Source organism: Gavialis gangeticus, unplaced genomic scaffold, assembly GCF_001723915.1.
Source record: "Gavialis gangeticus isolate Ggan-Ray unplaced genomic scaffold, GavGan_comp1, whole genome shotgun sequence".
In the NCBI taxonomy this organism is placed as follows: Eukaryota; Metazoa; Chordata; order Crocodylia; family Gavialidae; genus Gavialis; species Gavialis gangeticus.
Window position 1 is genome coordinate 49,744,509 of NW_017729025.1, and position 12,709 is coordinate 49,757,217.

Below are 12,709 nucleotides of genomic sequence, written 5' to 3' on the forward strand. Positions count from 1 at the left end.
TGAAACACATTAGGATAAAGGAAAAGCTCAAATACCTGCTACCAGTTGACATACATATGATGATGACAACAACTTTACTGTTTTCCAGGGGTTTCTTAGATGTTTTGGGGGTTTTTTTGCACTATTGCAGCAACATGAGTGATGGAAAAACCAGCTCAGTTCTATTCTGCCTCCTATATCTTGAACAAAACTATGAACTAAGTTCCAATTATACTGTGTCAATTACAGGTGCTGATGGTAGAAGCAGATAGAACCTGTTTGCCTTTTGGGTCCCAAAAGGAGTTCAGGAAGCTGGCAGTTAGAAAGACAAATCAACCTTCTCACATGCCTGTTTGATCCCAGACATGCCAGTTTGATCTGGACTTTGAGAAATTCACAACGTAATTTTTTCTTTTCTATCAGAACTCCACTATAATTATACATTTATAAAACCTACCCAAAGTTTCTGCTGAGTCTTCCTTTCCACTTATTTTATATAACCCAGGGGTAGAGGCACCCCTAGGAGTGTGCAGGGCCCAGGGCATATCAGCCCGTGAGGGGCCCGGGGGAGGCGGGCGGTGAGCGGCTGGAGCCTGCAGCACTCGGTGGCAGAACCAGCTACGCTCAGCAGCGGTGGTGCGTGGTGGCCGTGGTCGGGCCTGTACAGCACTGTCCATGGGGCCCCCCAAAGCGCACAGCCTGAGGCAGTTGCCCTGATTCACGCCCCCTAGGGATGGCCCTGTCCAGGGGTATCAACATCATTTGGTCCTGTGGGCTGGATGAGTGGTGCAGGGCTGGATGAATGATCCATGGCCAGACTGGACCCACAGAATCATCCACCCCTCCAGTGCATGCCGGATCCAGTATATGCGGCGCTAGCTCCGGTCAGTCCAGGACTGTACATGGTGCCCATACAAGGCCAGTCCAGGATGCATGCTGCATGCAGTGCTTGATCTGACCAGTGCATACAGTTTCCGGCCCAGAACAGCTGTGGAGGGTGGGGGTGTTGCAAGCAATGCAGATCCTGGACTGGCTGGAGGAGATGCCACATGCATGCATGTGACCTGGACCATCTGGGGCAGGCAGCAGGTGTGGCACCTGTCCAAAGTAGCACATGCCAGGCATTGCACTTTGGGTCAGTCTGGTGTGCACTGCATACAGCATGACTCAACTCTGGACCCAAGGGCAACACCGGGGTCCAGACAAGGGGTTCTGCAGACTGGATCTTTGATGCCCCCTGCAGTATAAATGGAGTTTTCACATTAGCTTCCAATTTCATCACCATAATTTGGACCTTGTTTTATGCTGACAGTGGTTTAAAACTGGAGATTCAGGTGAATGACACACTCAAAGGAAAAACCAAAATCATTTCTGAGGTACCTCAAAAACCACCATGGCTAGGAAAGAACTGCATCTTATTAATGTTTTTATCTTGGTTATGAATATAGCCTCACTGCAGGTGTGATGCTTCCAGATGTTATAATTCAGTAAGCTTCCAGTCTTCCATAACAATTTGGTCTGGCATTGCCATTGCCAAATGGTAGTCACCCTGTGTGTTGTGGATGTTTGTAAGAACTTGAGCTGTTCCTCGGCTGCCTCTCTGGCCATAAAAACCACTGCTGTTTTTGGTGGAAACTGTCTGACCCCTGTAGATTTGAGCCTGATGCTCACATATGCCAAACTTGCTAAGTAGGATAAAGACATCCCTTCGGAAAGCCTTGGTGAAAATAGCATAGAGGAAGGGGTTGGCACAAGAATTCAGTGGGTAGAAAAGCACCAGCAGGATCTTAGAATTGCTAACTGTTATCAAGGGTTTGTTCATAATGGCAGATAAAGCATAGAATGAGATAGGTGCCATGCACAGGAAGTCAGTGAAAATCAACACTGCCATCCTTTTGGCAATTTTTGTGTCTTTGTCTCCTGACTTGTAATGAGGGTTTCGCACAGTGATATAGATTTTGATGTAGCATACACAGATGATGATAAAAGCAATAATGTTCAACATCAAAACAAAGACAACATAGGCTTCAGCCAAGGGTGTTCCAATATCCATAGGTAGGCAGATGCTGACTTTAGTGTAGCTGCTGACTCCAACCACTGGCAAGAGAGCAAGAAGAAAGCATGAGAGCCAACCACCCATCATGACAACCAATGCATACCGGAGACGAATTTTCCTGTCGGGACGCATGGCAAAAGTGATGGCATACCAGCGCTCCAGGGTGATTACAGTCAGGGTATACACTGAAAGCTCACTGGCAAAGACAGTGAAAAAGCCAGCTGTATTGCATCCAGGCCCTGTCTGCCACTCTATGGCATGGTTGTAATACTCTGACCGACTGTAGAGATCCACAGAAGCAATCAAAAGAAGATACAGTCCCATGCAGAAATCTGCAAAGGCCAGGTTGCACATCAAAAAACGTGGGACAGTCAACTTGTAATGGCTGGTGAGAAGGATGAACAGGACAAAAATATTACCCAGGATGGCAAGGAGGTTCACAAACCAAACCACAGTCCTTAGAAATGTATACCCCATTATGTCTTCACAGGGATTAAACTCATCAGGCTCTGGGGTGCATAGTATTTCTTCACTGCCCCCACAAACAGTATAGTCATAGTGGCTGTCAAATGCCTGGGCATTTTCCTCTTGAGGGTTCTTGATTTCTTGGCCAAATCCAACATCTCCATCCCCCTGCTCTTCAAAAAAGACATAGTAGTGGGAATTGCCATAAAAATCCCTGAATTTGGAGTTTTTGTCATACATTGCCTCAGTGTGCTCTGTATCTCCTTCTGCATAGTCTTGGTAAAAAGGACCATTAAGGGCACTGACAGATCTTCTTTTACGGACGTTATAACTGCTGGTCTGGTTACACATCAGGTATTCTGGAACTCTGAAAAAGAACGGGTGAAATCACTACTGGAATCTGGGGTTTAGCTTTAATACAACCGGCAACATGGGAACAGTTGTGAATAACTTAATCTGGCTTTAAATATGTACAGACCAGAATTCTGTCAGATACATTTTAAACAATAAAAGATGTAGAACATGGTTTTTTTTCTTCTTCTTTTTAATCCAAGTAGACAGATATACAACACTGCAATCTTCTGCATTTGAGTTCTTGCTGCTTTTATATAGTTTACCATAAAAATAGATTCTTCTTTTTACTCACAAATACCAAGGGCTCAGATTTCTATTACTTCCCATGAGAATCTTCCCCACAATCTAATATATTTTCTGATCAGGAGGATTTTACTGCTATGTAGGCTGATTTTTTTCCTTTCCTATTTTCAACCAATTATTTTTAGTGTAACTGTTTTTCACACTGTTAATACTTCCTCTTGCTTCTTTGGGTTTACATCCTTCAAGTATTCACAGATGCATCATATCTGTTGTTTATACCTTCTTAATTAATGCAGACAATGTTGCCTTTTCTTTTTACCCATGAATCAGCCCCTTACTCATTTTGGTGCTCTTCTCTGTACTTCCTCTATTTGGTCTAATGCTTCCTAGAAATACAGTGTCTAAAGCTGGCCTTGTTTTCTGGTCTGACCAGAAAGACACTTCAACCTAGCTTCATGACAGTACCACTGTGTTGGTAGCCCCAAATAGCATAAGCAGATTTAGGCTAGAATAGCACATTGAAAATTTGGTTTTAAGTTGCCAATCACTGTCACCTAGTTAGTGTTTCAGGCTGTCGTTCACCAGATGTGTTTACTGCATTTCACAACAGTGAATCTCACTTGGTTCCTTTCTGTTTATATCTGTAGTCTATCTAGGCTACAGTGATTTAATTTTCTGTCCTCAAAGTTGTTTGAACCTCTTCCCTGATCTAATATCATTTGTGAGTCTCACCAAATATACTATCAATCCCATCTCTTATATACTACAGTGAGAACCACCCTAGAAATATTATGAAAAAATTGATATGATTTTTGTTTCATTTATCAGAGATTGGCTCTGAACACCTTAAATCTATGCATTTGGATCCAAAGTTGAACTCTTCAATAACAGCTTATTGCTAATTATAATAAAGATAAAAAAGTATTTGTAATGAGAATAATAGCCATACTAGATCAGATCAGTGATTCCTTTCTTCCAACATCTCTTCAACAATACCCAGATGTTTTAGACTATCAGAGGAGGCAACAAATCCTGCAGAAAGCAATTATGTAATAACCTGTCCACAAGGAAGCATCCTTTTTCCCCTTTGTTAGAAGATGGCTGAGGCTTTGTACCCCTTCCAAAACTTCTGGTTTTTCTTTTTCTATAGCCTTTTCTTTTATTCTTCCTGGCTGCTGGTCTCTAAGATATCTTGTAGCAATTAATTTTGTATTCATCAAATGAAAAAAAATATTATTTTGATCAGTTTTAAATCTATAAACAATCAGTTTTACTGAGTGTATTATTAAATACATTTCAAAAATGGCCTTGAAACCCTTTACCTAAATTATATGACAATAACATATTAGGCAATCTTCCTTTAATCATTTAATTTTAAAGTTTTAACATAAATTGTTAAAAATCACCCTTTCGTTTTCTTCCAGTTCTTGAAAGCACAGCAGTGGCTTGGGTAGGACAAGTAAGCTCGCATTAGTTGAGAAAATGTTTTCACAAGGGGTAGTTTCTTTAAGGTCCACGTATATTTTGCCATGAGTTCTTTAAGGTTCTCCAATCCTTTTGTTGGAAGAGCAGCAATATCTGTCTGGGAGACGTCACTGGTAAAAGGGGAAAAAAACCCTTCAAGTGAAGTGACTGCAGTGAGACATTTCAGATCTTGAAAATGTTTTAGGAGTTACACAGAAATCCACAGCAAAAATAAAATGTGAGGGAGCTGGGGAGGGCAGCTGGCATGTATTTGTTTCAAATGTACCATTTAGAGAACACTCAGTACTCATTATCACAAGAACACTTTGGCCACAGAAAGGATGAGAGAAAGTGCAGCAAATCTGCTAGAGAAATTGCCGTCAGCATCTGCTTTTGTTACTTATTTTAATTTAGGATTGCACAAACAAACTCAATACAACCTGTTTGAAAGTAAAAATCTTAATTCACTCCTTAGTTTAGAAACCTGAAACATTAGCTTTGAACAAGAGATTCAGTATGGCTTTTTTAAAGTTACCAAAACAAAAAAATGGTTTTCAATTTCAAGCATACTTCTTAGAAATCACAGAATCATAGAAAAAGTTAGGGTTGGAATGGACTTCAGGAGGTCATCTAGTCCAAAGTTCCTGCTCAAAGCAGGACCATCCCCAACTAGATCATCCCAGCCAAGGCTTTGTCTTGATACTGTAGATAGTGTTGTGATCACAATAGGAACAGGAAGAAATCTACTATACTCCCAGTAGGAGATGGAACAAAAGCAACAACTAACCCTTGAAGCTGAAATTGAAAATAAAGTTTTAAAAGACTTCATCATGCTATAAGAATTTGCCTTTTTGGAAGCAGCTGTGAGCATCTGCTCACCTAATTCATAGGCCCTAATTCTACAAAGATTTAAGCATATACATAAGTTCATGCACTTGAGCAGTCTTAGGCTCTGGCAGGATTTCTCATGCACAGAGTATTAAGCACATACTGAAGTCTCTCAGGACAGCTATAACCTGAACTAAAGTGGGAGATGACTTGCTCCCCACAGCTTTTAGTACACCTGTACAACTCAGGATTCCCAAACTGGCTACTTTACTTTCTCCTAACACAAAACAGCGCTTACAAAGAAATACCAAACTCTTTTTACACAGGTCTTTAAGACCCTTAGTTTTAAACTCTCAGATGGCAGGTTGATAAAAAGTAAATTTAAACACACTTTCAGGTGAACTATTCCTTCTACTTAGCAAGCTGCTTTTTCTCAGGTTTCCAGTAGTTTGTCTTAAGCCATGTTTTAAGAAAAAAACACTGTCATAAAACTACAGCAATGTTCTTAACAACCTCGAAATCAGCTTGTATTACATACGTATTATATTGAGAAAGCTGGCAGTTATACATGTTGCTATTGTGTCTTCAAATGTCAAGAGTTGTAGTAATAAAGAGCATGACTGTATGTAAATAAGAGTGTTTTCTGTCCATGGAGTCCACTTGATTTGCGGGGATTGACGCAGTGCAAAGCATACTAAAATGCTTCTTTTTCCTTTGCCCCAAAACCCCCATGTCCTGAGTTCCCACAGCAAGTTGGTGTAACTGCCATCTGTGCTAACAGTGTAAATGAAAAAGTATACAAGCATGGGTCAGCGCTGCTCCATTTCTATCTGACAATAACTCTCACACGTGTCTCCCCTTCGGGACAAAAAGAGGGACCTTTTATGAGCCTCCTTACTGGCTAAACAGTGGTGCATTTTGAGCAGAAAGTAAAGGAACTGCACTCTTGGCCTAGCCCTGCTCCTCCATGCAAACTTGGAACTTTCCGGAAAGGCGTCACTGGTTCACAAAGACTGGGCGCGCCCTGTGAGCGGTGCAGTAACTGAAATGGCAGAGGCAATCAAGGCAGCATGCCCAGGCACTGCCTTTGTTGCAGGGAGAGTGGGGATTGCAAGAATCGCTGCAGCACTGTGGTAGCCAGCACTGCCTTGGGCATCATGCGGTTACCTCGGGCACAGAGCTGCGCTGCTCCCCTCTGTTTGATTCTATGTAAGGGAAAACAGCCTGCACGAATCTTCATTTCCTTCTACTCATTACAGCCCATTTAGCTCCCAAGAAGCAGGGAGGAAGGATAATGTACCTGAAGAATTTGGACAGAGTTTAGCTTAAGATTTCCAGGTATTATCACCAGACATCCTTGGGCATTTATACACATACTTTTCTGTCCCACAACACAATGGGCATCCGCCGCTCCTGAGCAGACTTGAACTAAGTCGAGTCTGCTCCACATGCGAGCTGAGGCAAATTGCACTGCACCGCATGCAGTTGTATAAGCAACAAAATGCACATCAGCATGGAGAAAATGGCAGAGACTTGCTTTTGAACTAAAGCACGCCCCCCCCCACTCCCCCACCCCAAACACTGCACTTCTGTCATGTTTCAGAGTGCTGTAACTTTACAGTGCTATAAAAAGTGCTCTAAATTACAGCAGTGTAAAATGTGTGTGAAGCATTTCTATACACACCCAAGAGCCCAGGCCTAAGGAGATTACCTCAGCTGTTACCCTGAAATGGCAGGAAGAGAATAACACTGCATAGATGTGCAGACTGAGCTCTGGTGACAGGCTATTGTGTTGTTGTAATGTTTCTGGGTTGCATGCGTTCATTTAGTAATAATGTTGCATGCCTGAGCTTCCCTGCCTAGCTTGTACGTGGAGGAAGAAGGGTTAGCAGGGCCCTTGCTCAGAGTAAGAGCTGCCTACAGATTGGCACAGATGAGACAAGATGCACCTCTGGCAGCAAGAGAACTGTATAACCTTGTTGAAAAGCCTCGCCGATGTTTACCAAGCCTAGGTGGGCTTGGTAAACATCCTTTGGAGATGGCACCCATGAGCCATCAAGGGTGGCAAAGAACAAGGAAGGTGTCAAACAATGGAAGAAGCAGCCTGAAAAATGGTGTTGGTGGGGAGCTGGAGAGTCTGGAACAACTAAGCTTGTTTTGGGATGCTTGGGGCTGCGTGTGTAGCAAGAAACCATTTTTTTGCCTGCTCCCCCTCCAATGTGAAGCCCCTCCATATGGCAAAAGCCCTGTTTACAGTATTTGCCCCCTTTTGGGAATGCTTTCTCTTTTCTACCTTTTCTTCTTTCCTCCCTCTTCTTCTTTTATTATTATTTTTACAGAATATAAGGTGTTCTTGTGATAAAAAATATAGTTTGTATATAGTTTATGGGTATAAAATAGTATTCTGCATTAGTATGCCCCCCCACCCCCCCATTGTATTTGGTCTATTTGGTGTATGTGCCATGGCATTTCACCCTTTTATGTTTTATATTCTGTGCTTTCTAACTTTGTAACAAATGTACTTTAAGTTTAAAAGTAAGGTGTACCATGTAACAATGTTAGCAAGGGCAGGAATCAAACCAGGGCTTCTCTGTATTGAGCAGGTCCCTGAATGAATCTTGACTGATTGTGCACCACAGTAGCTAGCCAGGATAAGAAGTTAATGAGTGGTAATTAACACCTAGGAAACCACAGATTAATTCATAGATTCATAGATTAAGGGTCAGAAGGGACCTAGTAGATCTTCTAGCCCGACCCCCCGCCAGGGCGGGAGAACAACAAAAAACCCCAAAAGAGAAATGGGACTTTTAACGAGAGGAAAGGATCAATACAGAGCCAGGAACTCCCTGAAACTTCACTGTTAAAGGTACAGAACCCCCGGTTTGAACCAATCAACACCAAAAACTGACTCTTGGGACTGAATACTCCCCCCGCCCAATCAACCGGCCCCAGAGCCCTATTCATCACTGCAGTGAATTAATCAAACTTCATCAAAGGACTCCCAAGACTGCACGTACCTGTGGACGTGATCCCTGGGGTTAACAGCTGCCATCCAGCAACCACCAAAGGGGATGTCCCACAAGGTCAATGACCGCTGGATTGGGTAAGCCCAAAAACTGGGGAGTCACCAAAGTCTTCCAGAGAGGGATAAAAGGCAGCGAAGAGTGACCCCCAATGGCACCCTCTTCGACCTGACCAGCACCCTGCCTGCCCAGTCAGAAGGACCAGCCGGTGACCCCCTTCTGAAGTTATACTGCACTGAAAGAAGCCTTGACTGGCCATCGACGGCAAACTCCAGTGCTTGAGGATAGGTATATCTTGACACCAGTGCTTAGTGTTCATAGCTAGCTACTGTGAGTGTGTGTGTGTGTGTGTGTGTGTGTGTGTGTGTTTGAGGGGATCAGTCCCAAGGTTTATGATCTGACTTTTGCATCCATCTAATAAACTGGTCCTTTGTAGCCAACACATGGACTAGCAAGAGAGTAGCTGAGCTAACTACAGTCAGGTTTGTGTGGGCTGGATTTGAAGGACTGCTTTGGAAAGGGTGAGAATGTGTCGTCTTTACCCCAGTAAATGCCTTAAAAAAGAGCAGTTGTCTGCTTTGCTGCTTGGGATGCTCCGTACACAGTTCTGTCTTTAAAGACGTGAGGTTCCTTTCTTGGGAACTGAACTGAAAGGTAGTTTCCTGAGGCATAGCTATGAGTAATTAGGGAGGGGCAGGGGCAGGGGCAGGGGCAGAACAGCTTGGGGCTCAGAGCTGGAAGGGACCTGGGCTTGGGCTTCCCCTCATTCTAGAAGCAACATGTGGGCTGGCTTCAAAAGTGAAATTATGCTGGTTTGAAAGGTAAATACTTTGAAGAGCTAATCAAGACACTGCCCCTTATTGCAGTGGGAGGGAGGCAATCATATACCTAATTCAAGGTGATTTTTAAAGAGTGTGTTCTATCTGATTATTCTCTTAGTGCAGGTGACCAGGTAGTACCAGCATCTAAAACTGTCTTCTTTCATTTGCATCTCATTAGGAACCTTTGTCCACCAACTACATAATTACCCGCTAATAGTGCTGTATAAATTTGTATCCAGGCTGGATTATTGCAGTTCACTGATGATTAGAGAACACACAAGCTCTAGGCCCTCCATCATCTCCATCTGGCCTGTGCTCCAGATGCTCTCTTGGTTTCCAGACAGTTTCAGGTGCCAATTTAAAGCACGGTCTCTTCAAAGTATTAATTGCTGTGGAGATCTGAATTTGGCACATACTTGTAGAGGTGAATAGGTAAATCCATGCTCACTCCATTTAAGAAACACTGCAGAAGTTAACTTCTGGAAAGACAAGGTTCTTTGGGTGAATCCAAAGAACCCTGTCTATGTCCTTAGACTAACATGGCTACAACCAACACTTCTGGAAAGACTTCACTCAACATTGATATTTCCTTTTGTCCAAACTCACCTCCTCCTCTTCAAAAATGTGAAATAAATCAACTGAACAGACACAAACGTAAGAAAACAAAAAACCACCATGTTCCCAAGTCAAAGTTTTGAAGGCTCCATGAAGTCCACTAAGGAATTTGTAATGCTACTGTTTTTATGTGCAAGGTACTCAAATATTCTCGTGACAGAGGCCGCATCTACACAAGATGCTGACTATGCAGTCATTCCTGGGGCCAGAGTGAATAAATCTCTCAGTTGTATTGCACTCCCACCTCAAAGAGAAACTGTTACCTCCCTTCTCTGATATGATTGCTATCTCCCCTCTTACAGTATTCCAGCTTGCCAAGTTTCATCATTCCATTGGGTATTTGGTACCAGATTATTTTTCCCCTGTCTATATTAGTAGCATTTTATCAAAATCACATTTTGATCTTTCCCCTTGTTTATATTCTCTCTAAGCACCTTTTCATTATTTCTAATGACCAAAGTGAAATAAATTAAAGCAGACAGTAAGTACAGCTTGATGCAAGGAAAATGGTATGTGCTTCACATTACCTTGCAATAAGAATATAATTTTGCACAGATAGTGTCATTAAGAAATTCTATCAGCTTCATCACTAAATTCTCATGTCATTTTTCCAAGCAACTTCAAATATAAGAAACATAACCTCATTGGGATTAGTGACTGGCCTGAATAAACCAGCTGACGTAATGTTAAAAGGACACTTAGAGTCTTACTAAGGACTTAAGTAAGACTGAGTTTCCTTAGTAGGAATCTCAGCTTTCATTAATTGAAAATAGTATGTATCTATCCCTTAGAATTGCAAAGAAAAAAATCCTAAATTTGACCCAAGGCAAGAATGTCTGCCTGAACCTACAGTCATCCTGAAACAGTAACTGAGGCATGAACTTCTGTATTACTTTCTTTGGAGTATTAATTTTGAAGACTAAAGGTGACAAATTAAATGTCAAAGTTAACTTTCACTACTCATCCTGCTAGCAGAAACACACAGATAGTGTAGCCATCCCATAATTTCGAAGTACCTCCCTGTCCTGAACACCCAAAGTTCTATGAGATATGTACCCATCTGACAATGATTCTAGCATCCTCCCTGGCAACTTCTGTGAAAGTGTTATATACTGTCAATATAGAATCATAGACAATTAGGGTTGGAAGTGACCTCCTAGTTCAAGTTAAATCATAGTCCCCTAGCATCCCAGGATGCTTTGCAGTCCTGGGCTGTGCTGTGCTGACTGCTCAAGCAGAGCAGGGTTGGCCCCACCCCTCTGCTCTCTGGCCAGAGCAATGAAGGCTGCCTCCATAGGCAGAGGGAGAAAAAAAATTGGGAGGGGAAAGGGGGCTGAGCGTGTGCATGCATGTGTGCATGCACTTGCCCCCAGTCAGGAAAGTCTGCAGGGGAAGGGGCAGGGGAGGGAGTGGGGCTGGGATTGGGAGGGATTGGAGTGGATCTGGGCCCAGGATTGGGGCTGGGGCTGGCTGCACCTGTGTGGCTGCCCCTTCCCCTGTGCCTGGGGTCATTGTCTGGTGCTGGTGCCCCCCCATGCCAATGAATCCACTGCCCCCCAGCCCCACACCAGCTCCAGCTGCCTCCCTGCACTGGTCCTGGCCCCACACTGCCTGGGGGGGGTAGAGTGGGGCCAGCCTCAGCTGTGCCACCAGGCCAGAGTGGACAGACCTCCTGGGATCCCTGCACCCGTCCCACCCGAAGTCATTGTTTTGCTGCTGCTGCTAGCCCTGCACAGCTGAGGCAGGGCACAGGGAGGGGGCAGCTCCCACCACTGCGTGCACCCTGGGAGGCATGGGGGACATGTATGCCCCTGCAACTGCATGGGGCAGGGCAGGCAGGCTGCCACTGCAGGCTGGGGCTGCACTGGGCTGTTTCTGGTGGGTCGTGGGACAATCAGAGCTAGACAGCTCCTCCAGAGGCCCGGTGCTGGTGAGCCAAGGGGGGGCACGTGGTCCCCCTGATCTTTGAATGGGGCAAGGATGGGCTGCAGCTGTGAGCTGGGTTCTGTTCCCTGTCTCCACGTCTCGCTGCTACTGCTTTGAAAGTGATATGGCATGGTGCCATGTGCCTTGCTGCCTGACCCACCCAGCAGCAGGACATATATGGCACCATGCTGTGCCGCTTTCAAAGCAGCAGCAGCGAGGTGCAAAGGCCGGAAACAGAGCCCAGCTCACAGCTGCAGCCCACCCTTGCCCTGTGCAAAAATCAGGGGGGCACATGCCCCCTCCTTTGGCTCCTCAGTGCTGCACCTCTGGAGGAGATGCTGGGCTCTGATTTCCCCACGACCCAGCCTGGCTGGGGCTCCGTTCATGATGAACGGGGCCCTGGACAGGCCAGGTCATGGGGCAATCCCCGCAGTGCAGCAGGGAGCAGGGCAGAGGCAGGGGTGAATGATTTGCCCTTGCCCCTACCCCACTCCCTCCTGCACTGTAGGGGTCTCGCTCTGCCTCCTTCCCCCAAACCCAGGCAGTCATAAAGAAAGCAGACTAAAAAAAATTTGCCTGCCTGCTAAGCCAGCTGCAATCCTGGCTGTGCAGGGTATCAGAGTGTGCGTGCCCCTTCCCCCCTGCAGCAGCCTCTGGCCAGGCTGCCCTCTAACCATATCTTCTGCCCTGCATTTGGGGGATAAGCCCTGTTAGCCCCCAATGCTACCACCTATGGCTGGCTGACAAAGGGGTGGGGGAGGGAAACCTAGCTGGGGATGCAGCCCAGTCTGCCTGGCAGGGGTAGAGCAGCCCCTGCCAGACTTCCCTGCTGGAGTGGAGGGGGTGGGGGTGTGGGCCAGCAGGCTCAGGGAGAGGGGAGGGAGTGGGGTTTAACTCCCCTCCATGACCCACAAAACCCCAGCCTGGGGGGGTTG

The 12,709-nt window shown here is 45.0% G+C and overlaps 1 protein-coding gene across 1 annotated transcript in view; it reads right to left on the reverse strand.

Annotated features, from left to right (window-relative positions):
* Positions 1–1,097: 1,097 nt before the first annotated feature.
* TSHR (thyroid stimulating hormone receptor) overlaps positions 1,098–12,709 on the reverse strand; it is a 103,398-nt gene continuing 91,786 nt past the window's right edge. Inside the window, exons 8-9 of the mRNA XM_019518699.1 lie at positions 4,504–4,692; positions 1,098–2,867 (exon numbers count right to left, since the gene is read on the reverse strand). Of these exons, the coding sequence (XP_019374244.1) occupies positions 1,457–2,867; positions 4,504–4,692 (1,600 nt within the window). The 3' untranslated portion in view covers positions 1,098–1,456. The remainder of the gene's footprint in view (positions 2,868–4,503; positions 4,693–12,709) is intronic.